Genomic DNA, 26,683 nt, shown 5'->3' on the forward strand with positions numbered 1-26,683 from the left:
CAAAAACGATCAGGATACCATGAAGAGCTTCTGCTCAAAATATAATGTGGAAGAGAAGCACGTCATTGCATATGTTAATCATTTGAAGGATATTGAGATCCGAAAGGACATCAGAACAAGAGCAGCTAAGGAGCGAAGAAGGCAAGAGGCCGAACGAACGTACAAGGACTTTCAATGGGATAACCTCATCGAGGGTGGCAAAGTTGAAAAGTTGCGGGTAAGAGAACTAGACCTGTATCTCAACAAGCATGGTTTGATGACTGTGGGTCGGAAACTTGACAAAGTGAAGGCCATTCGATGTCACTATTACCGACAGAATAAAGAGACTGATAACAGAAGAACTGTCGAGTGATGAAGATGACGTGGAATCCGAGGATGAAGAATCCGAAAGTGGAGAGGCAGAGAGCGACGATGACTATGTTTTCGTGGATTTGGATGAACAGCCTGAGATTGGCACTTCCTCGACAATTCAGTTCGTATCTGACGAGCAAATATTTACCGCTGTGGTTCAAGGTCCATGAGACATAAGTACCACTATTGTGAGTTTGAACTCAGGTGGCTGGTTTGTGATTTGGGACCCTGGTGGCTGATTTCTGATTCAAAACACGTACAGGTCGATTTCTGATCATGCATACTTATGACCGATTTGAGATTATGGACCCTCCTGGCCGATTTGTGAGTTTGGACACTAATGCCCAGTTTGTGATTTCGGACCCTATTGGGCGATTTGTGATTTTGGACGCTAATAGCCTATTTGAATGATGACCGACTTGTGATTTTGGACCCTAGAGGCCGATTAGTGATTTTGAACCCTTGTGGACTATTTGTGACTCTGGAAACTGCTGGGCTATTTGTGATTTTGGACCCTGCTGGACTAATTGTGATTTTGGATCCTGCTGGACTATTTGTGATTTTGGACCCTGCTGGACTATTTGTGATTTTGGACGCAGAAATCTAATTAGTGAGCATTAGTGGCCGGTATTAAATTTTGCACTCTAGTGGCCAATTTGGGACTTTGGACCCTAGTGTCCAAATTGTGATTGTGGATCCTAGTGGCTGGTTTTTAATTTTGCACCCTAGTGGGCAATTTGTAATTTTGAACATTAGTGGCCGATGAGAATTTCGGACTCAAGTAGCCAATTTTTGATTTTGGACCCCAGAGGCTGGTTTGTGAGTTTGGACGCTAGAGGCCAATTTTTTTATTTTGGTCACTAGTAGCTAGTCGATTTGTGAGTGAGCAAAGATCCTCTCATTCATTTGCCTGTTGCACTGATTCTGATTTTCAACCTCTTTGCTCTGGAACAGACTAGCTCTCATATCATCAGAATTCGAAAGGTGAGCACAATATATACTACGCTTTTGTAAACAAAGGGCATCAAAAGCCAACTGTCTGTCTGCGCCTTGCCTATTCAATCGTTTGTGCGACGGCTTGCACGACTTACAGAACACCGCAAGGAAATCTGAATTTTAAAACCAGGATTAATCTTACTTTAATTATTTCAGAGAGCCAGACAAGTGACCAAACAACAGCAAAGCTCTAACTTGGCTTTCATCTATCATAAAATTACCTCAGTGATGGGTAAGACATGGATTTTTGGGATAAGGTAAGTGTGCTTCAATGTTACAAAGCTGGTTTGGGCCGGAGAAAGAATGGAACGTTTTCTTCTTTGGAATCACCAGAAATAAGTATCCCCTTGTGGTAGCTGACCTTATATTAGAGAAAATAGTCTCGTTGTAATAATTGTTGGTTGATCACATTAAATAGTTCCCGTAGCAATGACACTAAAATCTGTCACAAGTAAGACGTCTGGACAGAATAAATAAAAAGTGATGAACTTTTTTTTACCAGCCAACAAAGTTAAGGGCAACAAATAGATATTCGAAACTTTGAGCTGGGTCTTAAATTTCAGGGTTACCTATCCCAGCGTATAACCTAGAAAAGAATATGGATTAATGGATTGTTGCCAACAAGACTGTTAGGCTTAATTCATCTTCCTGCCCTTTGTTGCTATTGGCTTGGAGAAAAGCCAATTTTCCAAAGTCCTTAGGAAGCAAGCACCTTAAATTAGAGAAAGCAGTCTCGTTGTAATAATTGTTGATTGATCACATTAAATAGTTCCCATGGCAATCACACTAAAAATCTGTCACAAGTAAGACGTCTGGACAGAATAAATAAAACAAAGTGAAGTGCAACAAATAGACATACGAAATTTTGAGCTGTGTCTTAAATTTTAGAGTTAACTATCCTAGCGTATAACCTAGAAAAATATATGGATTAATGGATTGTTGCCAACAAGACTGTTAGGCTTAATTCATCTTCCTGTCCTTTGCTGCGATTGGGAAGGTTTGGAGTTGTACAAAAGCCAATTTTCCAAAGTCCTTAGGAAGCAAGCACCACAGACGAGTGAAGAAAGAATGGAAATATTGAACCCCTGGGAGCAATGCTTCTGCCCCGAGGCTGAAAGCTAGGAAACCCAGCTAATATCACGCAAGTGAAGCAGTGTCGCTGATTCAAGAGCGTTTTCAAATGCTTCTCATGAGAAACTGTGACACAGAAGCAAATTCGCCAATATTCTGGGAAAAAGACAAAAACAGAGTCAAAGACTTAATGTCGGTTATTGCCGCAAGGTTTAATTTGGACCGTGCTTTTTTGGCGGTCAAAGGACTTCAAATGTTCCTTATAGGTGGAGTTTTTTATAAGTAATCAAATCTTTCTTTACTTGTTAAATAGAAGCCCTTTGGACAGTTTCGTAAAAACTTGACTTTTAGGTGTATTTTCTGCTTGATTTAGATTTTTAGAGTGCAGTCCGATAAGCAAGGGTTAAACTATTTCAATAACAGCAAAGTAAATTTAGCTTATTTTGCAGAGACCACTTTTTTATTTGTTTTTTTTCAAGCGACAGAACATTTGGGAGGAAAGTTCAATATGACCTTCTCTTAGGTTTTCCAACCTTCGAGTAATGCAGAGGGTGATTAACCTGTTCTGTTCCAAACCTTTATTCAAAAGACATTGTGCATAAGGGGAATCCTTTGGCAAAAGAAGATATTGCACTGGTGATGACGACAGTCTTCCAAAGAAAACAACGCTATTGTTTTTCAGATAAACAAACCTCTTAATTTCTTTTGATCATTACTTTTTTTTTACTATTTGCCTGTAACTCCTTATTCCCCTCTCCTTCCCCTCAGCCACCGTATCTGCTTTTAGGTGCGGCAAAGTTTCAATGATAGCGATACACAATGGCCGTTTATATCTACACGAAATTCGTCTTAAGCCATATATGAAAATCACCGGCTTCTGAAGCCATAGTTCATCAACTCAGTGATGATTGCAATGTATTGCGTAACTTTACTGTGATGCTCTACGTCATTACAGTAAGGAAATTTCTATCTCTAAATTGCACTGTGATATCACGTTCCAGTTTAAAAGGGAAACAAACTGATTGTATATGTCTTTAATAAAGTACTGATTCTATTGCTGAATTAACTTTTTCAATATACAGCTTAATTAATGATGGATTAATGATGCGGGGGGAGACTGGATTAGAGAGCTCTTCTATTCAGTGTCACATAACCAAAAATAAATTGATCCAACAATCAAACAGAAAAGAGGAGAAAAATGATGATAAAAGTAATGAGTACTGGTTATAACCATGCAAAACACCTCCGGCGCAGGAATTATGTCAAGCAACCAAGTAGTGATTGGTTGTAGTTTTACATATGATTTGTTACGATTATGCTCTGCACTTAGGTCATACCATAGCACTCTAGTTTTCCTAATGTGTGGTATCCTTCTTCATCAAGATGTTCACCTCCCGTGTCACCAAATCTTAGCTGTTTGACGGGAAGGTGGGACTTGATGGTTAGAAAACCGCTGTCTTCCCGCCACTGTCTATCATTTTTATCACAGTTACACTTCAGTGATTGGCCATCGGCGCACGATCTAGTTAAACCACATGCACAGCCACCAGTTTTGAAGTTTGCTCCCCCCCAGTACGTCATGTTCTGGCCGTCACGCGAAACCCACCATGAAAATCCACCTTCAATTAATCTGGCGTGGAAACACTCGTATTTGATGAACTGTTGACAATTATCGGAGGCTTTCGTCAGACCTTTTAATTGAGATATGCTGGCAGATCTGTAATGAACATCAAGGGAATATTTACCAGGCCTTTCGGATCCTATCACCTGCGTTCTATTTTCACTGTCGTGACCGACGACTGTCACTCCAACGCCTCCTTTGTCAGTCATGTTACAGTAAACAGGAAATGGATCCTCCCCAAGAACACCATCAGGATCGATGAAGTAATCACCACTAACGTCGATGATGTTTGCCTTCACTTTGGAGCAGGTTTCAGGGTATTTGACATAAAGGGTGACACTTGTTTGAATTGAGCTGAATGCATCAGTTGCATTGCAAGTGTAGGTACCAGAATGAGATATGTTAGCAGATAAAATCATCAAAGCATTCAATGAGTCAACAGACGCCCCTGAAGGTAAGGAAAAAGTTCCATCGTACATCCATAGGATGGTTGACTTCAGTTCACTTGAAGCAGAACAACGCAGATCGACAGCTTCATACGCCATCACTGTCACATTCGACGGAGGCTTTATGACAAATATGAGAGTTGAATAGACACGAAGGAGAACTGATGATGATTTGGTACCCCAGGGGTTTGTCGCAGTACACACGTAAAAGCCGTTGTCCTTTTTAGTGATATTCAGTATAGTGAGATTTCCTTCACGAACAATGGTCCTCGCGCTGGAAAGAATCCCATCAGACTTTTTCCATATGATCCTGTCTGGTTTAGGATTACCTGTCACATTACACATTACAGTAACGTTCCTACCCTCCACAGTCTCAATTATGTCGGGAACAACTTGTATTGAAGGCAGTCCTAGAACACCAAAATGACAATAAGCCATGGGAATAACGTAAAAAATCTCCATCATCCATCAAGACCATCGTTTACTTTATACAAGATTTGATAGTAACCGCCGTTCTGAGGCGACGACTTTTATGCAGTCAGCTCCATTTTATGTCAGACCCATTACCAGTCGATCACTATGAGCAAGAGGCCAAGAGAGGTCCTCTGCAAGAATTCCTTGTCCATCCCAGCAATTTAAGACCACAGAAGCCATTTAAGACCTCATAAATAACCATGCGGTAAAGCTGTCTCCCTCACTCCTCTGTGTCCTCCTGATACCTTAAAAAATTTCTTAGTTACTTAACATACCTTCAGTGCAGTTTTCTCCCAGTAGTCCATTTGCGCAAACACAACGATAACCCTTTCTTGTGAAGCCAGTTTGGCATCGCTTTGTTGATGGGCAAAGCCTACTGGAACAGCGGTTCTGCGAAGATATAAAAATATTTCTAGAATATGTCGTTCCGGTACCCAGCTTCCTCCCCTCTTCCGGCTAATCCGTCTATACGGATGCACCCATTTATTTATACATTCATCATTTCATACGTGTGCGAATGCATACGTGCATTTACGCACGTGAATTCATGCATCCAGGCATTTATCCATCCTATGCATCCTCTTTTCCATCTACAGAAAAGAAAGTTTGAACGTATGGTTTTCTTCACCAGACAACATGAAAAGTGAAAAAAAACTCACACATCTCTTTCATATTTGATTTGATTTTCTCTTTTCATACTTTTAAGATACATGATAATTTTATCGACGAAAACTTAACGGAATTATTGATGAGAATAGGTCAACTCACCTTAAATGATTTGTAAATAGTCCCTTCTTTGTATCTTAGATCCTGTTGATTATTTGTGTGATCTGAATCACTCAATTCGCACAAAAGTTTTCCATTCTGTTGCGGTTTTAGATTGTAGGAAACACAGTCAGCTTCCATGAAGCAGTTCACTTCACATACGCTGGCTGTCTCAATCTCCATCATTTTGAAAACATGTTTCTCGAGGATGAAGTCCTGCTTTGCGGGGTTCATCTCTACTTGCCGACAGTTTTCTAAAAATTAGGCAAAATGAAAGTATGGTTTCTGTATCTAGAAGAGCAACCTATTCTTTCAAGGACGCATCAAAATTGTTCGTCTTATGAAATTTTCTTTTTCATATAATAATATCTGAGACTTAAAAAACTAATTTCCATAAAGCTTTAACCATTACTTCGATCTTGATGTTGTGATGATGGATGAACACTTCTTCCGAAAAAAAATCGTTCAATCAAATCAACAAGGTGAACGATAGAAGCTATGTTCTTAGCAATTTTGATCGATGATTTTTAAACCGGCCAAATCGCAGAAGTTACCCTATTGAAGCCAGTACTAGCGTGAGTGAGTAAAGTGTTCAAAAGAAAAGAAAAGTTTTGAAAAATTGAGTTAATAAAATTTACGCCTGTGAATATGTAAGCGATCTTCGCAGTTATGAGCACTACTTCCCATGCAGGCTTGAATTTTTTAGGCCTAATTTTCACTTCTGCTTAATTAGTTTTCGTGTTTCATATTCATATCTATATCCGCAGTTCGCATATATGATTTTCATATATTTACGGTCGAAAGTTACGCCAGGTGGCTTTAATACTCACCTTGCTCTTTACCGCTGCAAATACCAACCAGAAATGAAAAAAGTAACAATCCTGACCATTTCATCGCTAACCTGTCTGTTCTCTTTGTTGCTTTACGAGCAAGATGGCGAATGAAAGAGTAACGTCAACTTTCCGTTTACCCAAGTGTGTGTTTTGCGACAAAAAAACTGAGTTTCAATTTTCGATGGAACAGTATTGGACGAACAATAGGCGATGACATAGCGGTTACATAATTAAATTTGCAAAACGGTCAAGGCGAATGAAAAGATTTAGATATCGATTTACAGTGGTTTTTCTATTTCTCGAAACCGCAGACCGTTTCTCTCTAGGTCGCTGTGATAATATTATCGTTATTAATCTCTACAATTGAAATTGTCTCCCTTTTTTTTAAACTTTTAAGTTGCGTTGCTTCTGAGCACTTAGCAGGTGCCACAACTGGTTACAATTTGATTTCATCTTAAGTTGTTCTTCAGACAAGTGAGGATTTCCCTTTACCAAAGTTATGCACGATCTAAAGATAAGAGAAGAAAATTATATCCCTCCACTTTAAAAGGAACCATTTTTTTCTGAAAAAAGCAGGGATTTAAAGTATAGGGGAAGTTTCCAAACTCAGACATCAGCAAGAGGGGAAAGAACTAATTACGTCAAACTGTGTCATAGTGCAAAGAAAAGCTGATTATTATATTTTGCGCGCTACAAGCCTTAATTGCTATTGTTGAGCAGAATTTCAATGAATATTAGTGCTTATCAAATTCATTGAGCGTTGATATTTTTTAATCATGTATGAGCTACCTCTAAATAAAAAGGAAAATGTAAGAAACTAAAATCTAGGGAAATCAAATTTGGTTACCATTTCCTGTCAACGGGGCTTCAGCACCTGCAGTCAGTCTAATAAAGACTAATTAGGTCAAGATAAACAAACCCTCCATACACTGAAAAGGAATCGTATTCTTGCTTAAGAAAGTCAAGAAGTCTGTCTTGTTCAAGAACAATATTGAAATTTCCCAGTTGGTGAGTTTACATATAATTATATTGGTGACAAAATAGGTAAAATTCTTATGTTAAACCGCACGTTTCCGTGCAGTGCCTCTTTAAGGATTATGATAGATCGTATAACTCGCTAACAGGCTGATTTCAGTGATGCATCGTCATCGTTAACAGAATGCTTTAAATCTACAGGGGTTGTTTTATTGTGATCGAAGAAAAACATTGATTACAAAACAGCTTTTGAACTATTTTGCATAAGAAATTGTGACGAGTTTGGCGAGTTTCGGTTTAGCAACGAAGATTTCTTTCCTAACATGATCAGTTCGTGTGGTTGTTTCGATGTGTGGTGTTAAAGCCGAACAGCAAACAGGCGCCACATTGGCTAACGAATGGGTGACACATTTATATATCTAAAAATACGTTGCTCGTTGAATAAAGAAAAGTGAAAAAGGAACTGAGCACGACGTTAACAACAATGACATTTTCTAGAAAAAGGCTTGTGATTTCGGACACTCATGACTGATATGTGATTCTGGACCCTAATGGCCGATTTGTGATTTTGGACTCTAAGTGATCAATTTGTGATGATGGACCCTTTTGGCGTATTTGTGATTTTGGACCCTCGTGGCCGATTTATGATTTTAGACCCCAGTGGCCGATCTTTTAACTGGGACATTTATGGCCGATTTGCGATTTGGACCCAACTGGCCGCTTTGTGATTCTGGACCCCAGTGGTCGATTCGTGATCTTAGCCACTAGTGGCCGATTTGTGATACTGGACCCTAGTGGCTGATAAGTGATTTGGACTCTAATGCCCAATTTGTGAATTTAGACACTACTGACCCATTTGTAAGTTTGAACACTAGTAGCCAATTTATGATTTTGGACACAAGTGGCAGTTTTTTCGATTTTGGACCCTACTGTCCGATTGGTGATTTTAAACAATAGAGGCTGAAATGTAATTGTGGACCCTAATAGCCGATTTGTAATTTTGAAGCCTTGTTACCAATTTGTGATTATGGACCCTAGTGGCCGATCTGTGATTATGGACCCTAGTGGCTGATTTTTTTATTTTGGACCCTAGTGCTCGATTTGTGATTATGGGCCCTTCTGGCCGATTTGTGATTTTGAGCCCTAGTGGCCGTTTTGGGATTTTAGACTCTAGTGGCTAATTTGTGATTTTGGACCCCAGTGGCTGATTTGTAGATTTGGGCCCTTGTGTCCGATTTGTGATTTTGGACTTCAGTGATCGATTTGTGATTATGGACCCTTCTGGCCGATTTGGGATTTTGGGCCATAGTGGCCGAATTGTGATTTTAGACTCTAGTGGCCAATTTGTGATTTTGGACCCCTGTGGCCGATTTGTAGATTTGGGCCCTTGTGTCCGATTTGTGATTTTGGACCCTAATGGCCGATTTGGGATTTGGGACTCCGGTGGCCAATTTGTAGATTTGGGCCCTTGTGTCCGATTTGTGACTTTGGACTCAGGTGGCTGGTTTGTGATTTGAGACCCTAGTGGCTGATTTCTGATTCAAAACAGAGGCCGATATCTGATTATGCATACCAGTGGCCAATTTGTGATTTTGGACGCTAATGGCCGATTTGTAATTTCGAACCGTAGTGACCGATTTGTGATTATGGACCCTCCTGGCCGATTTGTGTGATTTTGGAGCCTGCTGGACAATTTTTAATTTTGGAGCCTGCTGGACTATTTGTGATTTTGGACGCAGAAGTCTAATTTGTGAGCATTAGTGGCCGGTATGAAATTTTGCACCCTAGTGGCCAATTTGGGACTTTGGACCCTAGTGTCCAAATTGTGATTGTGGATCCTAGTGGCTGGTTTGTGACTTTGCACCCTAGTGGCCAATTTGTAATTTTGAACACTAGTGGCCGATGGGAATTTCGGACTCAAGTAGCCAATTTTTGATTTTTGGACCCCAGAGGCCAATTTTTTTATTTTGGACACTAGTAGGTAGACGATTTGCGAAGGAGCAAAGATCTTCTCATTTATTTGCCTGTTGCACTGATTCTGATTTTCAACCTCTTTGCTCTGGAACACACTAGCTTTCATATCATCAGAATTCGAAAGGTGAGCACAATATATACTACGCTTTTGTAAACAAAGGGCATCAAAAGCCAAGTGTCTGTCTGTCTGCGCCTTGTCTATTCAATCGTTTGTGCGACGGCTTGTACGACCTACAGAACACCGCAAGGAAATCTGAATTTTAAAACCAGGGTTAATCTACTTTAATTAATTCAGAGAGCCAGACAAATGACCAAAAAACAGCAAAGCCCAAACTTGGCTTTCATCTATCATGAAATTGCCTTAGTAATGGGTAAGACATGAATTTTTGGGATAAGGTAAGTTTTCTTCAGTGTTACAAAGCTGGTTTGGGCCGGAGAAAGAATGGAACGTTTTCTTCTTTGGAATCACCAGAAATAAGTATCCCGATGTGGTAGCTGACTTTAAATTAGAGAAAACAGTCTCGTTGTAATAATTGTTGGTTGATCACATTAAATAGCTCCCATTGCAATGACACTAAAATCTGTCACAAGTAAGACGTCTGGACAGAATAAATAAAAAGTGATGAACTTTTTTTAACAGCCAACAAAGTTAAGGGCAACAAATAGATATTCGAAACTTTGAGCTGTGTCTTAAATTTTAGGGTTACCTATCCCAGCGTATAACCTAGAAAAGAATATGGATTAATGGATTGTTGCCAACAAGACTGTTAGGCTTAATTCATCTTCCTGTCCTTTGTTGCTATTGGCTTGGAGAAAAGCCAATTTTCCAAAGTCCTTAGGAAGCAAGCACCACAGACGAATGAAGAAAGAATGGGAAAATTGAACCCCAGGGAGCAATGCTTCTGCCTCGAGGCTGAAAGCTAGGAAACCTATATCACGCAAGTGAAGCAGTGTCGCTGATTCAAGAGACGCAGAAGCAAATTCGCCAATATTCTGGGAAAAAGAGAAAAACAGAGTCAAAGACTTAATGTCGGTTATTGCCGCAAGGTCTTATTTGAGCCGTGCCTTTTGGGTGGTCAAAGGACTTCGAACGTTCCTTATAGGTGGAGTTTTTTAAGTAAACAAATCTTTCTTTGCTTGTGAAATAGAAGCCCTTTGGATAGTTTCGCAAAAAACTTGACTTTTATAGGTGTATTTTCTGGTTGATTTAGATTTTTAGAGTGCAGTCGGATAAGCAAGGGTTAAACTATTTCAATAACAGCAATATAAATTTAGCTTATTTTCATGCAGAGACCATTTTTTTAATTTTTTTTTTTAAGTGACAGAACATTTGGGAGGAAAGTTCAATATGACCTTCTCTTTTAGGTTTTCCAACCTTCGAGTAATGCAGAGTGTGAGTAACCTGTTCTGTTCCAAACCTTTATTCAAAAGACATTGTGAATAAGGGGAATCCTTCGGCAGAAGAAGATATTACTCTGGTGATAACGACAGTCTTTGGAAGAAAACAACGCTATTGTTTTTCAGATAAACAAACCTCTTAATTTCCTTTGATCATGATTTTTTTTAACTATTTGTCTGTAACTCCTTATTCCCCTCTCCTTCCCCTCAGCCACCGTATCTGCTTTTTAGTTGCGGCAAAGTTTCAATGATAGCGATACACAATGGCCGTTTATATGTACACGAAATTCGTCTCAAGCCATATATGAAAATCACCGGCTTCTGAAGCCATAGTTCATCAACTCAGTGATGATTGCAATGTATTGCGTAACCTTACTGTGATGCCTACGTCATTACAGTAAGGGCATTTCTATCTCTGAATTGCACTGTGATATCACGTTCCAGTTTACAAGAGAAACAAACTGATTGTACATGTCTTTAATAACGTACTGATTCTATTGCTGAGTTAACTTTTTCAATATACAACTTAATTAATGATGGATTAATGATGTGGGGGAAGACTGGATTAGAGAGCTCTTCCATTCAGTGTCACATGACCAAAAATCAATTGAGCCAACAATCAAACACAAAAGAGGAGAAAAAAGATGATAAAAGTAATGAGTACTGGTTATAACCATGGAAAACACCTCCAGCGCAGGAATTATGTCAAGCAACCAAGTTGTGATTGGTTGTAGTTTTACATATGATTTGTTACGACTATGCTCCGAGTTTTCATGTTTTCAATTTTGTCTGCACCTGGGTCATACCATAGCACATTAATTTTCCCAATGTGTGGTATCCTTCTTCATCATAATATGGATCTCCCGTGTCACCAAATCTTAGCTGTTTGACAGGAAGGTGGGACTTGATGGTGAGAAAATCGCTGTCTTCCCGCCACTTTCTATCATTTTTATCACAGTTGCACTTCAGAGATTGGTCATTAGCGCACGATCTAGTTAAACCACATGCACAGCCACCAGTTTTGAAGTTTGCTCCCCCCCAGTACGTCGTGTTCTGGCCGTCACGCGAAACCCACCATGAATATCCATCTTTGATTAATGAGGCGTGGAAACACTCGTATTTGATGAACTGTTGACAGTTATCAGAGGCTTCCGTCAGAGCCTTTAATTGAGATATACTGGCAGATCTGTAATGAACATCAAGGGAATATTCACCACGCCCATTGTATCCTATCACCTGCGTTCTATTTTCACCGTCGTGACTGACGACTGTCACTCCAACCCCTCCTTTGTCAGTCATGTTACAGTAAACTGGAAATGGATCCTCGCCATGGACACCGTCAGGATTGATGAGGTAATCACCACTGACGTCGCTGATGATTGCTTTCACTTTGCTGCAGGTTTCAGGGTATTTGACAAGAACGGTGACACTTGTTTGAATTGAGCTGAATGCATCCGTCGCATTGCAAGTGTAAGTACCAGAATGAGACATGTTAGCAGATAAAATGATCAAAGCACTCAAGGAGTCGACAGCCGCCCCTGAAGGTAGGGAAAACGTTCCATCATACATCCATAGGATGGTTGGCTTCAGTTCGCTTAAAGCAGAGCAACGCAGAATGACAGCTTCATAAGCCATCACTGTCACATTGCACGGAGGCTTTATGACAAATTTGAGAGCTGAAAAGACACGAAGGAGAACTGACGATGATTTGGTACCCCAGGGGTTTGTCGCAGTACACACGTAAGAGCCGTTGTCTTGTGTAGTGACATTCAGTATGGTGAGATTTCCTTCACAAACAATGGTCGTCGCGCTGGAAAGAATTCCATTAGACTTTTTCCATATGATCCTGTCTGGTTTAGGATTAGCTGTAACGTTACATATTACAGTAATGTTCCTACCCTCCACAGTTTCAATTATGTCGGGAACAGCTTGCACCAAAGGCGGTCCTAGAACACCAAAATGATAATGAGCCATGGGAATAACGTAAATAGTCTCATTACTGCATCAATCAAGACAATTGTTTACTTTATTCAAGATCTGATAGTAACCGCTGTTCTGAGGCGACAACTTTTCTGCAGTCAGCTCCATTTTAAGTTGTCGAGGGCAAGAGTACACGGTAATTTTGGTCAGCGGGAAAATTATGAAACCCGCGAATATTGGAAAAACCCGCGAAAGGATGACATCTAAAAACTGAAGACAATTTTTGATTAGGACACTAGAATGCGTCATGATGGTGGCGACTAATCATTCTTTTGTAAATAAATCGGAGATCGACTTCCTCGTGGAAAACTTTGAAAATTGTTCTGTTGAAAACCAGTACTTCTTGGGTTATTTCGACGGGAAAAGAGACGAGTTCGAGGATATGCTCGAGAGGTTTCTTCTTATTACTTCCACATGCTTTGTAAAGAAGGCCTTGCACTCAAAGGAGCTAAATCACAAGAGGTTTTCCAAAAATGGTAGGCAGTTTCTTTTATTTTTTTAGCTGATTTTTTTGCCCTTATCAATTCGGTGTGAGCCTTATAGAGACTTGATCTTTTGCCACAATTTTGTAAAAACTTACGCAATACACCGGGCGTCAAAGTGTTGAAATATTTAAAAGTATTTCATATATAGGAAAGCCCTTGGAAAACACTCTAAGTGCGTAATCTAGTATACCTAAATACTTTTTTCAAATTATGCATTTGTAGAGTCTCCCGTCTTTGAACACAATGGTGGTAATGTACCGATCCAATTTTTTGGCAAACCGTTTACCAATGTAAGCAATGAAACTCGGCATTGCCTCCACGGACCAACAAAGGTGAGAATTCCTTTTGAAAACAGAGTTTGAAATATAATGAAACGTACCAGTGGTATTCAATTTTTGCATAACCCGCGAAACTGTTTTAATCTTTAGAGGTATTTTAGTGGAGGATTCCATCGAGCTTTTTGCATACTGAGGAAACAAAATCGGGAAGGTCATTTACACCATTTACTTTAGAATTCTCCATAAACGTAGGGTGAAGAATTCTTTCAGAGTGTATGCGTGTTGTTTTGGTAAATAACACTGTAATGTATTTCAACTTGTTTGTGAGCCCTTTTAAGCAACACGATGTCTGTAATGACTAGAGTGCCAAAACTTTATTCTTTAATTTTGATCTTCTCCACACTGTGGTTATGGTTCATGACCAGATATTTTAACGAAAATTATCGCGAAGGCGCATTCCCATCACCTTTGTTTACTTTGTAAGTCACGCAAGCGTGCAAGCGTTACTACCGATCACGTTTACGCAACGTTTTAGGACAACTCGGCATCTATTGTCCATTCAGTTTTTATGAAAACCTGAAATCCTCAAGATGTCGGTGGATGAAAGCTACAGATATGCCCGCGGGTTTGAGGCAATCGGTGACCTCATTGGTGTATAAACTATACACTGATATGCTTTTTTAGCTCGATTAACGCCTGCATTTTGAGAATTCTTTCGTACAAATTGGTGAATTTTGATACGCAAACAAAGGTCTAAGAGAAGGCTCTCCTCTGATCACGCTTGTATGAAAAATATTTCAGCTGAAAATTCCATATTTTGTCTGCTAATCGAAGGCACCTTTTAACTTGTAGCAAGATAGAATTCCATGAGCTATATTATTTCAGTCGATGCGCGCTGGACAAAATCTGTGAAATTTACACTTTCGTTCGCTGTCCACACGGGTGTACTGGCCAAAAGTCATTTTTGGCTTATGGCGACGCAAAAAAAGGGAATAGGAGAACAACTAAACTGTTTTTGAAACATGTGTCCTAAACCCTTTTCATGGGCAAAAAATAAAGGAAAATTTTTTTCCGTCGGGAAGTCGAGAGGACTGCTCTGAGCGAGAGCGGCACTTAAGACCTTACATATATTCATGTGGTATAGCTTTCTTCTTCACGCCCTTATTTTCCTTCTGATACCTAAACAAATTTTTCATTTATTTAAATTCAAAGGTCCTCCAAGTTGAACGACTTCTAAAAGAGAAATGCACGATTATTGTCGATAACCAATCAACTCAACATACCTTCAGTGCAGTTTTCTCCAAGTAGTCCATTTGCGCAAACACAGCGATAACCCTTCCTGGTAAAGCCAGTTTGGCATCGCTTTTTCAATGGACAAAGCGTACTGGAACAGAGGTTCTGTGAAGATATAAAGATATTTATAGAATTGATTGCTCTGGTACCCTTCCTCCTCCCTTCTTCCAGCTAATTTATCCATACCAATCCACCTATTAACTTATTTATTAATTTCAAAATGCACGCAAACATCCATCAATTCATTCACGTACAAATGCACTCATGCATTTACGCATTCATGCATTCATCCACCCTATGTATCCTATGAATTTAGAATATATCATCGTTTTATCCACGGAAACTTCACGGAATTGTATGTGAGAATAAGTCAGCTTACCTTAAATGATTTGTAAACAGTCCCTTTTTTGTATCTTAGATCCTGTTGATTATTTGCGTGATCTGAATCATTCAATTCGCACAAAAGTTTTCCATTCTGTTGCAGTTTTAGATTGTAGGAAACACAGTCAGCTTCCGCGAAGCAGTTCACTTCACATGCACTGGCTGTCTCAACCTCCATTATTTTGAAAACATGTTTCTCCAGGATGAAGTCCTGCTTTACAGGGTTCATCTCTACTTGCCGACAGTTTTCTTAAAATTAAGCAAACTGAAATTAATTTCCATAAATTTTTAACCATTACTTTTGCTTGATATTGTGGTGATCGATGAACACTTGTTCCGAAGAAAATCTTTGCACCAATTCAACAAGGTGGGCGATAGAAACTATCTTCTTAGCGATTTTGATCGATGATTTTTTTAATCCGGCCAAATCGCAGAAGTTACCCCATTAAAGGCAGCACTAGTGTGAGTGAGTATCAAAAGATAAAGTTTTCAAAAGAAAAGAAAAGAAAAAAAAGAAAAGAATGGTTTTAAAAAATTTATTTAATAAAATTTATGTCAATTAACATGGATGTGATCTTCGTGGTTATGAACACCGCTTCCCGTACAGGCCTAAAATATTTTCATGCCTTTTTTTTCACTACTGCTTAAGTAGTATTATAACTGCGAAGATCGCTTGCGTATTCATTTCTATATCCCCAGTTCATATATATGATTTTCATATATTTATAGTCAAAAGTTATGCCAGGTGGTTTTAATACTTACCTTGCTCATTACTGTTGCAAATTCCAACCAGAAATGAAAATATTAAGAATCCTAACGATTTCATCGCCAACTTGTCTGTTTTCTTTGTTACTTTACGAGCGAGATGGCGAATAAAAGAGTAACGGCAACTTTCCGTTTAGAATACGGCTGCTTACCTCAGTGTGTGTTTTGCCACAAAATAACTAAGTTTAAATTTTTAATGGAATAGTATTGGAAAAACACAAGGGGGTGGTATAGTGGTTATAATGAATATAATACTGATAACAGTGAAGCCGGATCAAAGAATTTACTTATCGATTTACAGAGATTTTAACTTCCTATTTTTCGAAACTGGAGACCATTTTCCCTCTCAACTTCAGTTCCTCTTTAGACAAGTGCTATATGGGGAATTCCGTTTACAGAAGTTATAGAGTTTCTCAAGGTAAGATAAGAAAATTATATTCTTCCACTGCATAGAGAATTTATTTATTTTTTCTAAAAAAGGAAGAGATTTTAAGTATAATGGAAGTCACACAACTGAGACATCAACAAGACTGGAAAGAATTACGTCAAACTGTTTGTAAAGAGGAGCTGATTATCATATTTTCCTTGCTTCAGGCTTTAATTAATATTTTTGAGCAGAATTTCAATGAACTTTGCTGTTCATCAAATGCATTGGGTGTTGATATTTTCATCACGTACGAATTACCTTCCAATAAAAAAGAAAAAGTTCGAAAATAAACTCTAAGGAAATCAAATTTGGTTACCAGTTCTTGTCAACGGGGCTTTAGCACCTGCACTCAGTCTAATTAAGACACAACATAAAGATAAAACACCCTCCCAACACTGAAAAGGAGAAAATACAAAGATTTGTGTCGATACCCCTCTTACAAACAGGTATACCATCCTTTGGGTGATTCCAAATTATGTAATATCGTATTCCTGCTTAAGAAAGTCAAGAAGGCCATCTTGTTAAAGTTCAATATTGGAATTTCCCGGATGGTAAGTTTACATATAATTATACTTGTGACGAATTTAGGTTATATATTTTATTTTAAACCGCATGTATCCATGCAGCGCCTCTTTAATGATTATAGTGATTACAATGCATCGTATAACTCGCTAACAGGTTGATCATTAATTGGTCGTCTTTGTCTGTAGGTTCTCCTTCATTTCGGCGATGCATCGTCATCGTTAACAGAATGCTCCACATCAATTGCAGCTTGTTTTATTGCAATCGAAGAAAAACAATTACACAAGAGCTTTCAAATCTTTTCTCATGAGAACTTGTGACGATTTTGGCATTCTAGACAGACAGAAAACAATTGTTGAACTTTTTTTCAAAACACTAAAAAGAAAATTTTGAAAAAAAGTTGTTGAACATAGTTATAATTCAGCTGTCTATGAAAATGCTTCCTTTGCCAAACATATATGAAGATTTCAGCGTAGATTTCCTTCTCAACAAGATCAGTTCGTGTGGTTGTTTCGATTTGGTGTTAAAGCTGAACAATTTACAGGCACCACATCGGCTAATAATTGGGTGGCACATTGTTTTATATCTAAAAATGCATTGCTCGTTGAAAAAAGAAAAGTGAGAAAGGAATTAAGAACGACGTCAACGCGATGTGATTTTGGACACTCACGGCCGATATGTGATTCTGGTCCCTAGTGGCCGATTTGTGATTTTGAACCCAACTAGATGATTTGTGATTTTTCACCCTAGTGGCCGATTTGTAATTTTGGACACTAGTGGCCGATTTCTATACCGGACCCTAGTGGCCGACTTGTGATTTTGGACACTAGTGGCCCATTCATGATTTTGGACAATAGTGTCCGATTTGTGGTTTTTGATCCTAGTGGCCGATGTGGTTTCAGGACCCAGGTGGCCGATTTTCGGTTGTCCATACTGGTGGCCGATTTGTGATTTTGGACCCTAGTGACTGATTTGTGAGTTAAGACCCTAGTGGCCGATTTGTGATTTTGGACCCTGGTGGACCGTTTGTGATTTTGGACGCTAAAAGCCAAGCCGATGTGGTTTCAGACCCAGGTGGCCGATTTCCGATTGTCTATAATGGTGGCCAATTTGTGATTTTGGACCCCAGTGACCGATTTGTGAGTATAGACCCTAGGGGCCAATTAGTGATTTTGAACCCTAGTGGCCGATTTGTGATTTTGGATCCTAGTGGACTATTTGTGATTTTGGACGCTAAATGCCAATTTGTGATATTAAACGCTTGTGGCCGATATGAAATTTTGCACCCTAGTGGCCGATTTGTGATTTTGGACCCTAGTAGACGATTTTTGATCTTGAAACCTAGAGGCCGATTTGTGATTTTGAACACTAGCGATCGATTTGGAATTTTGAACCCTAGCGGCCAATTTGGAATTTTAGACCCTAGTAGCCAATTTTAACTTTCGAACACTGGTGGCCAATTTCTGATTTTGGACCTTTGAGGCCGATTTCTGATTTTGGACACCAGTAGACGATTTGTGAGAAAGCAGAGATCTTCTCATTCATTTTGCCTGTTGGACTGATTCTGATTTTCAACTTCTTTTCTCTGGGATACACTAGCTTTCATATCATTACAATTCGAAAGGTGAGTACAATATATACTATGTTTATTTAAACAAAGGGCATTAAAAGCCAACCGTCTGTCTGTCTGCGCTTTGCCTATTCAACTGTTTGTCCGACGGCTTACATGACCTACAAAACACCGCAAACAAATCTGAATTTTAAAACAAGGGCTATTCACATTTTGGTTATTTCAGAGAGCCAGACAAGTGACCTAGCAACAGCAAAGCTCTAACGTGGCTTTGATCTTTGTTAAAATGGCCCCAGTGATGGATGTGACATGGATTTTTGGGATTGCTGCGAACCTAAAGGCTCTTTCATGCCTGTGGTACCCGTACGTTGTTCTAAACAGTCTTTAAGGTAAGTGCCCTTCAGCGTAACAAAGCTGGTTGGGGCCGGAGAAAGAATGGGACGCTTTCTTCATTGGAATCAACAGAAACAAGTTTTCCAATGTAGCAGTCTCACTGTAATAATTGTTGGTTGATCACATTAAATAGTTCCTATGACAATGACACTGAAATCTGTCACAAGCAAGAACTACTGGATGGAATAAATACAAAGAAATGAACTTTTTTCAACATTTCACAAAGTGAAATGTAACAAATAGACACAATCGAAATTTCGAGTTGTGTCTTAAGTTTTAGGGTTAACTACCCTAGTATATAACCTAGGAAAATGTATGGATTTGTTTCCAACAAGACTGCTAGGCTTGATGTCACCCCCAAAAAAAGTGTTGAAATGTCTACCAAATAAAATGTTAATGAATTTAGGAGCAAAACTTGGTCTCGATTAACGTAACGGAGCCGTTATTTACTTCAAAATAAGAGTCTGTAAGAGTCTGCAGTCTGCAGTCTGCAGTCTGAACTTTAATATAGTCTGCAATATATTCGGATTTTCATGCATTTCGCAGTGTTCTCCATGGAGTGATTGCCATAGAGCCTTTTTCCTTGGCTACACCATTTAATATGATTTGATTGGCACCAGACCTCTGTGAGGATGAGTTACTTAACATGACGTCTTTACAAGAAATTCTACTTTTATCAGTTTAATCATTTGCCTTTCTTCGCGTTCTCTTCATTTAGCTGTCCTTTGCTAAAACTGGGTATTATTTATAAAAGTAATTTAAATTAAGTGAGTGCGTAAGCATTTGATTGTTAAAATTTTTGGCGTTACTACTTCCTTTTTAGGTCCACATTTAGCATGTTCCACTTCTTGACTGCTCTTACAAAGAATGTTCGATTACCTTCGTTTTTCTTTTTTATTGTATTCTAATAATATTCTTATGATCCCCCTCATTGGCAGTCGATTTGATAATCAATTCTACAGTACCCCCTTTATTCTCCGTTGTCAATGACAGCTCATCCCTTCTTCCGTCTTTTAAATCATGCGACTGCTCCTGAAATAAAACCAGGTACTGGATCCTAAGATGTATTGATGAACATGTGATTCTACAGACGACAATTAAATAAATCGGAAACACCAGTGAAAGAAAGGGAAAACAAAATAAAACATTTTACCGGGTAGCGATTTTCTCAGTGAGTATACAATTTCTTTGATTCTTACTTTTCATAATCTCGACTCAAGAAGGCTTGAAAATGGTTAAAACAATTATCTGATGGTTGAGCATCTTTCGAAAATGGAAGTATTTACACTCACTAAAATAACATTGGAAAATAATGCAACAGTAAAAATGCAGTCGGAATACTACATTTTTAGAGCATTAGTACTGATCTAGTGTTAAAAATCTGGTATAGTACTTGAAAATGCAATGTAAGCTTACCTTGTTTGAATGCAGACAAGAATTTCTTTTGATAATTTTTTTTTTTTTAAGCGACAGAACATTCAAAAGGAAAGTTCAATGCGACTTTATTTTAGCTTTTCAACCATTGAGTTATGCAGGGGATGATTAACCTGTTTTTTTCCAAACCGATATTTAAAATACGTAGTGACTGGTTACCGAGTTTTCATGTTTTCAATTTTGTCTGCACCTTGGTCATGCCATAGCACTCCAGTTTTCCTAAGGTGTGGTATCCTTTTTCATGTCGTCCTCCCGTGTCACCAAATCTTAGCTGTTTGACGGGAAGGTGGGACTTGATGGTAAGAAAACCGCTGTCTTCTCGCCAATTGTTATCATTTTTATCACAGTTACAGTTCAGTGATCTGTCATCGGTGACAATGGCGCACGATCTAGTTAAACCACATGCACAGCCACCAGTTTTGAAGTTTGCTCCCCCCCAGTACGTCATATTTTGGCCGTCACGTGAAACCCACCATGAATATCCACCTTCAATTAATTTGGCCTGAAAACACTCGTATTTGATGAACTGTTGACAGTTATCGGAGGCTTCCGTCAGAGCTTTTAATTGAGATATGCTGGCAGATCTGTAATGAACATCAAGGGAATATTTACCAGGCTCTTCGTATCCTATCACCTTCGTTCTATTTTCACTGTCGTGACCGACGACTGTCACTCCAACCCCTCCTTTGTCAGTCATGTTACAGTAAACAGGAAATGGATCCTCCCCAAGAACACCGTCAGGATCGATGAAGTAATCACCACTAACGTCGATGATGTTTGCCTTCACTTTGGAGCAGGTTTCAGGGTATTTGACATGAAGGGTGACACTCGTTTGAATTGAGCTGAATGCATCCGTCGCATTGCAAGTGTAGGTACCAGAATGAGACATGTTAGCAGATAAAATGATCAAAGCACTCAAGGAGTCGACAGCCGCCCCTGAAGGTAGGGAAAACGTTCCATCATACATCCATAGGATGGTTGGCTTCAGTTCGCTTAAAGCAGAGCAACGCAGAATAACAGCTTCATAAGCCATCACTATCACATTGCACGGAGGCTTTATGACAAATTTGAGAGCTGAATAGACAAGAAGGTGAACTAACGATGATTTGGTACCCCAGGGGTTTGTCGCAGTACACACGTAAGAGCCGTTGTCTTGTGTAGTGACATTCAGTATGGTGAGATTTCCTTCACAAACAATGGTCGTCGCGCTGGAAAGAATTCCATTAGACTTTTTCCATATGATCCTGTCTGGTTTAGGATTAGCTGTAACGTTACATATTACAGTAATGTTCCTACCCTCCACAGTTTCAATTATGTCGGGAACAGCTTGCACCAAAGGCGGTCCTAGAACACCAAAATGATAATGAGCCATGGGAATAACGTAAATAGTCTCATTACTGCATCAATCAAGACCATTGTTTACTTTCTTCAAGATCTGATAGTAACCGCTGTTCTGAGGCGACGACTTTTCTGCAGTCAGCTCCATTTTAAGTTAGACCTGTCACCAGTCGGGTGACACTACATCGAAGGCGTTCCTCGAGGGCAAGAGTACACGGTTATTTTGGTCAGCGGGAAAATTATGAAACCCGCGAATATTGGGAAAGCCCGCGAAAATATGACATCTAAAAACTGAAGACAATTTTTGATTAGGACACTAGAATGCGTCATGATGGTGGCGACTAATCATTCTTTTGTAAATAAATCGGAGATCGACTTCCTCGAGGAAAACTTTGAAAATTGTTCTGTTGAAAACCAGTACTTCTTGGGTTATTTCGACGGGAAAAGAGACGAGTTCGAGGATATGCTCGAGAGGTTTCTTCTTATTAGTTCCACATGCTTTGTAAAGATTGCCTTGCACTCAAAGGAGCTAAATCACAAGAGGTTTTCCAAAAATGGTAGGCAGTTTCTTTTATTTTTAACTGATTTTTTTGCCCTTATCAATTCGGTGTGAGCCTTGTAGAGACTTGATCTTTTGCCGCAATTTTGTAAAAACTTACGCAATGCACCGGGCGTAAAAGTGTTGAAATATTTAAAAGTATTTCATATATAGGAAAGCCCTTGGAAAACACTCTAAGTGTGTAATCTAGTATACCTAAGTACTTTTTCAAATTATGCATTTGTAGCGTCTCCCGTCTTTGAACACAATGGTGATAATGTACTGATCCAATTTTTTGGCAAACCGTTTACCATTGTAAGCAATGAAACTCGGCACTGCCTCCACGGACCAACAAAGGTGAAAATTCCTTTTGAAAACAGAGTTTGAAATATAATGAAACGTACCAGTGGTATTCGATTTTTGCATAACCCGCCAAACTGTTTTAATTTTTCTAGGTATTTTAGTGGAGGATTCCATCGAGCTTTTCGCATACTGAGGAAACAAAATCGGGAAGGTCATTTACACCATTTACTTCAGAATTCCCCATAAACGTAGGGTGAAGAATTCTTTCAGAGTGTATGCGTGTTGTTTTGGTAAATAACACTGTAATGTATTTCAACTTGTTTGTGAGCCCTTTTAAGCAACACGATATGTCTGTAATGACTAGAGCGCCAAACTTTATTCTTTAATTTTGATCTTCTCCACACTGTGGTTATGGTTCATGACCAGATATTTTAACGAAAATTATCGCGAAGGCGCCTTCCCATCACCTTTGTTTACTTTGTAAGTCACGCAAGCGTGCAAGCGTTACTACCGATCTTGTTTACGCAACGTTTTAGGACAACTCGGCATCTATTGTCCATTCAGTTTTTATGAAAACCTGAAATCCTCAAGATGTCGGTGGATGAAAGCTACAGATATGCCCGCGGGTTTGAGGCAATCGGTGACCTCATTGGTGTATAAACTATACACTGATATGCTTTTTTAGCTCGATTAACGCCTGCATTTTGAGAATTCTTTCGTACAAATTGGTGAATTTTGATACGCAAACAAAGGTCTAAGAGAAGGCTCTCCTCTGATCACGCTTGTATGAAAAATATTTCAGCTGAAAATTCCATATTTTGTCTCCTAATCGAAGGCACCTTTTAACTTGTAGCAAGATAGAATTCCATGAGCTATATTATTTCAGTCGATGCGCGCTGGACAAAATCTGTGAAATTTACACTTTCGATCGCTGTCCACACGGGTGTACTGGCCAAAAATCATTTTTGGCTTGCAGCGACGCAAAAAAAGGGAATTGGAGAACAACTAAACTATTTTTGAAACATGTGTCCTAAACCCTTTTCATGGGCAAAAAATAAAGTTTTCCGTCGGGAAGTCGAGAGGACTGCTCTGAGCGAAAGCGGCACTTAAGACCTTACATATATTCATGTGGTATAGTTTTCTCCTTCACGCCCTTATTTTCCTTCTGATACCTAAACAAATTTTTCATTTATTTAAATTCAAAGGTCCTCCAAATTGAACGACTTCTAAAAGAGAAATGCACGATTATTGTCGATGACCAATCAACTCAACATACCTTCAGTGCAGTTTTCTCCAAGTAGTCCATTTGCGCAAACACAGCGATAACCCTTCCTGGTGAAGCCAGTTTGGCATCTCTTTTTCAATGGACAAAGCGTACTGGAACAGAGGTTCTGTGAAGATATAAAGATATTTATAGAATTTATTGCTCTGGTACCCTTCCTCCTCCCTTCTTCCAGCTAATTCATCCATACCGATCCACATATTTACTTATTTATTAATTTCAAAATGCACGCAAACATCCATCAATTCATTCACGCATTCATGCATTCATCCATCCTATGTATCCTATGAATTTAAAATATATGATCGTTTTATCCACTTCCTTCATGGAATTGTATGTGAGAATAAGTCAGCTTACCTTGAATGATTTGTAAACAGTCCCTTTTTTGTATCTTAGATCCTGTTGATTATTTGCGTGATCTGAATCGCTCAATTCGCACAAAAGTTTTCCATTCTGTTGCGGTTTTAGATTGTAGGAAACACAGTCAGCTTCCACGAAGCAGTTCACTTCACATGCGCTGGCTGTCCCAATCTCCATTATTTTGAAAACATGTTTCTCGAGGATGAAGTCCTGCTTTGCGGGATTCATCTCTACTTCCCGACAGTTTTCTTAAAATTAAGCAAACTGAAATTAATTTCCATAAATTTTTAACCATTACTTTTGTCTTGATATTGTGGTGATTGATGAACACTTGTTCCGAAGAAAATCTTTGCACCAATTCAACAAGGTGGGCGATAGAAACTATTTTCTTAGCGATTTTGATCGATGATTTTTTTAATCCGGCCAAATCGCAGAAGTTACCCCATTGAAGCCAGCACTAGTGTGAGTGAGTATCAAAAGTAAAGTTCTCAAAAGAAAAGAAAAGAAAATAAAAGAAAAGAATGGTTTTAAAAAATTTATTTAATAAAATTTATGTCAATTAACATGGATGTGATCTTCGTGGTTATGAACACCACTTCCCGTAAAGGCCTGAATCATTTTCAAGCCTTTTTTTTCACTACTGCTTATAAGTAGTTTTCATAACTGCGAAGATCGCTTGCGTATTCATTTCTATATCCCCAGTTCATATATATGATTTTCATATATTTATAGTCAAAAGTTATGCCAGGTGGTTTTAATACTTACCTTGCTCATTACCGTTGCAGATTCCAACCAGAAATGAAAATATTAAGAATCCTAACGATTTCATCGCCAACTTGTCTGTTTTCTTTGCTACTTTACGAGCGAGATGGCGAATAAAAGAGTAACGGCAACTTTCCGTTTAGAATACGGCTGCTTACCTCAGTGTGTGTTTCGCGACAAAATAACTAAGTTTAAATTTTTAATGGAATAGTATTGGAAAAACACAAGGGGGTGGTATAGTGGCTATATTGAATATAATACTGAAAACAGTGAAGCCGGATCAAAGAATTTTCTTATCGATTTACAGAGATTTTAACTTCCTATTTTTCGAAACTGAAGACCATTTTCCCTCTCAACTTCATTTATTTATTTATTTTTTTCTAAAAAAGGAAGAGATTTTAAGTATAATGGAAGTCACGCAACTGACACATCAACAAGACTGGAAAGAATTACGTCAAACTGTTTGTAAAGAGAAGCTGATTATCATATTTTCCTTGCTTCAGGCTTTAATTACTATTTTTGAGCAGAATTTCAATGAACTTTGCTGTTTATCAAATGCATTGGGTGTTGATATTTTCATCACGTACGAATTGCCTTCCAATAAAAAAGAAAAAGTTCGAAAATAAACTCTAAGGAAATCAAATTTGGTTACCAGTTCTTGTCAACGGGGCTTTAGCACCTGCACTCAGTCTAATTAAGACACAACATAAAGATAAATACACCCTCCCTACACTGAAAAGGAGAAAATACGAAGATTTGTGTCGATATCCCTATTGCAAACAGGTATACCATCATTTGGGTGATTCCAAATTATGTAATATCGTATTCCTGCTTAAGAAAGTCAAGAAGGCCATCTTGTTAAAGTTCAATATTGGAATTTCCCGGTTGGTAAGTTTACATATAATTATACTTGTGACCAATTTAGGTTATATGTTTTATTTTAAACCGCATGTATCCGTGCAGCGCCTCTTTAATGATTATAATGATTACAATGCATCGTATAACTCGCTGACAGGTTGATCATTAATTGGTCGTCTTTGTCTGTAGGTTCTCCTTCATTTCGGCGATGCATCGTCATCGTTAACAGAATGCTTCACACCTATTGCAGCTTGTTTAATTGCGATCGAAGAAAAATAATTACACAACAGCTTTCAAACCTTTTCTCATGAGAACTTGTGACGATTTTGGCATTCTAGACAGACAGAAAACATTTGTTGAACTTTTTTTTTAAAACACTAAAAAGAAAGTTTTGAAAAAAAGTTGTTGAACATGGTTATAATTCAGCTGTCTATGAAAATGCTTCCTTTGCCAAATATATCAAGATTTTAGCGTAGATTTCCTTCTCAACATGACCAGTTCGTGTGGTTGTTTCGATGTGGTGTTAAAGCTGAACAATAAACAGGCGCCACATCGGCTAATTATTGTGTGACACATTGTTTTATATCTAAAAATGCGTTGCTCGTTGAAAAAAGGAAAGTGAGAAAGGAATTAAGAATGACGTCAACGCGATGTGATTTTGGACACTCACGGCCGATATGTGATTCTGGTCCTTAGTGGCCGATTTGTGATTTTGAACCCAACTAGAGGATTTGTGATTTTTCACCCTAGTGGCCGATTTGTGATTTTGGACACTAGTGGCCGATTTGTATACCGGACCCTAGTGGCCCA

At 38.7% G+C, this 26,683-nt stretch overlaps 3 protein-coding genes across 3 annotated transcripts; all 3 read right to left on the reverse strand.

Moving 5' to 3' along the window:
- Positions 1–2,848: 2,848 nt before the first annotated feature.
- Positions 2,849–6,714, reverse strand: LOC149040914 (uncharacterized). The gene is made up of 4 exons (XM_089180438.1): positions 6,555–6,714; positions 5,728–5,978; positions 5,235–5,349; positions 2,849–4,895 (listed from the first exon to the last, which is right to left on the reverse strand). The coding sequence occupies exons 1-4, from the start codon at positions 6,616–6,618 to the stop codon at positions 3,745–3,747; spliced, it is 1,581 nt and encodes a 526-aa protein (XP_089036564.1). The 5' UTR covers positions 6,619–6,714; the 3' UTR covers positions 2,849–3,744.
- A 3,533-nt stretch (positions 6,715–10,247) lies between these two features.
- On the reverse strand, positions 10,248–16,147 carry LOC149040915 (uncharacterized). The gene is made up of 5 exons (XM_089214664.1): positions 16,084–16,147; positions 15,320–15,570; positions 14,931–15,045; positions 11,700–12,850; positions 10,248–10,499 (listed from the first exon to the last, which is right to left on the reverse strand). Exons 1-5 carry the CDS (start codon positions 16,145–16,147, stop codon positions 10,248–10,250), a joined length of 1,833 nt encoding a protein of 610 aa, XP_089070790.1.
- A 4,359-nt stretch (positions 16,148–20,506) lies between these two features.
- On the reverse strand, positions 20,507–25,082 carry LOC149040916 (uncharacterized). The gene is made up of 4 exons (XM_089179976.1): positions 25,019–25,082; positions 24,251–24,501; positions 23,888–24,002; positions 20,507–21,776 (listed from the first exon to the last, which is right to left on the reverse strand). Exons 1-4 carry the CDS (start codon positions 25,080–25,082, stop codon positions 20,599–20,601), a joined length of 1,608 nt encoding a protein of 535 aa, XP_089036102.1. The 3' UTR covers positions 20,507–20,598.
- Between the last annotated feature and the right edge of the window lie 1,601 nt (positions 25,083–26,683).

The sequence above is a fragment of the Pocillopora damicornis genome, chromosome 8, assembly GCF_964200805.1.
Source record: "Pocillopora damicornis chromosome 8, jaPocDami1.2, whole genome shotgun sequence".
NCBI classification, from domain to species: domain Eukaryota; kingdom Metazoa; phylum Cnidaria; class Anthozoa; order Scleractinia; family Pocilloporidae; genus Pocillopora; species Pocillopora damicornis.

Coding starts and splice junctions, on each gene's coding strand:
- LOC149040914 (XM_089180438.1), bottom strand. CDS start 6,618: ATGAAATGGTCAGGATTGTTACTTTTTTCATTTCTGGTTGGTATTTGC. Junction 5,979..6,554: donor TTGCAGCGGTAAAGAGCAAG/GTGAGTATTAAA, acceptor CCTAATTTTTAG/AAAACTGTCGGCAAGTAGAG. Junction 4,896..5,234: donor GGGAGAAAACTGCACTGAAG/GTATGTTAAGTA, acceptor TTGGTGTTCTAG/GACTGCCTTCAATACAAGTT.
- LOC149040915 (XM_089214664.1), bottom strand. CDS start 16,147: ATGAAATCGTTAGGATTCTTAATATTTTCATTTCTGGTTGGAATTTGC. Junction 12,851..14,930: donor TGGAGAAAACTGCACTGAAG/GTATGTTGAGTT, acceptor TTGGTGTTCTAG/GACCGCCTTTGGTGCAAGCT. Junction 10,500..11,699: donor TGTGCTATGGTATGACCCAG/GTGCAGACAAAA, acceptor TCTTTTTCCCAG/AATATTGGCGAATTTGCTTC.
- LOC149040916 (XM_089179976.1), bottom strand. CDS start 25,082: ATGAAATCGTTAGGATTCTTAATATTTTCATTTCTGGTTGGAATCTGC. Junction 24,003..24,250: donor CTGTTTACAAATCATTCAAG/GTAAGCTGACTT, acceptor ATATCTTCACAG/AACCTCTGTTCCAGTACGCT. Junction 21,777..23,887: donor TGGAGAAAACTGCACTGAAG/GTATGTTGAGTT, acceptor TTGGTGTTCTAG/GACCGCCTTTGGTGCAAGCT.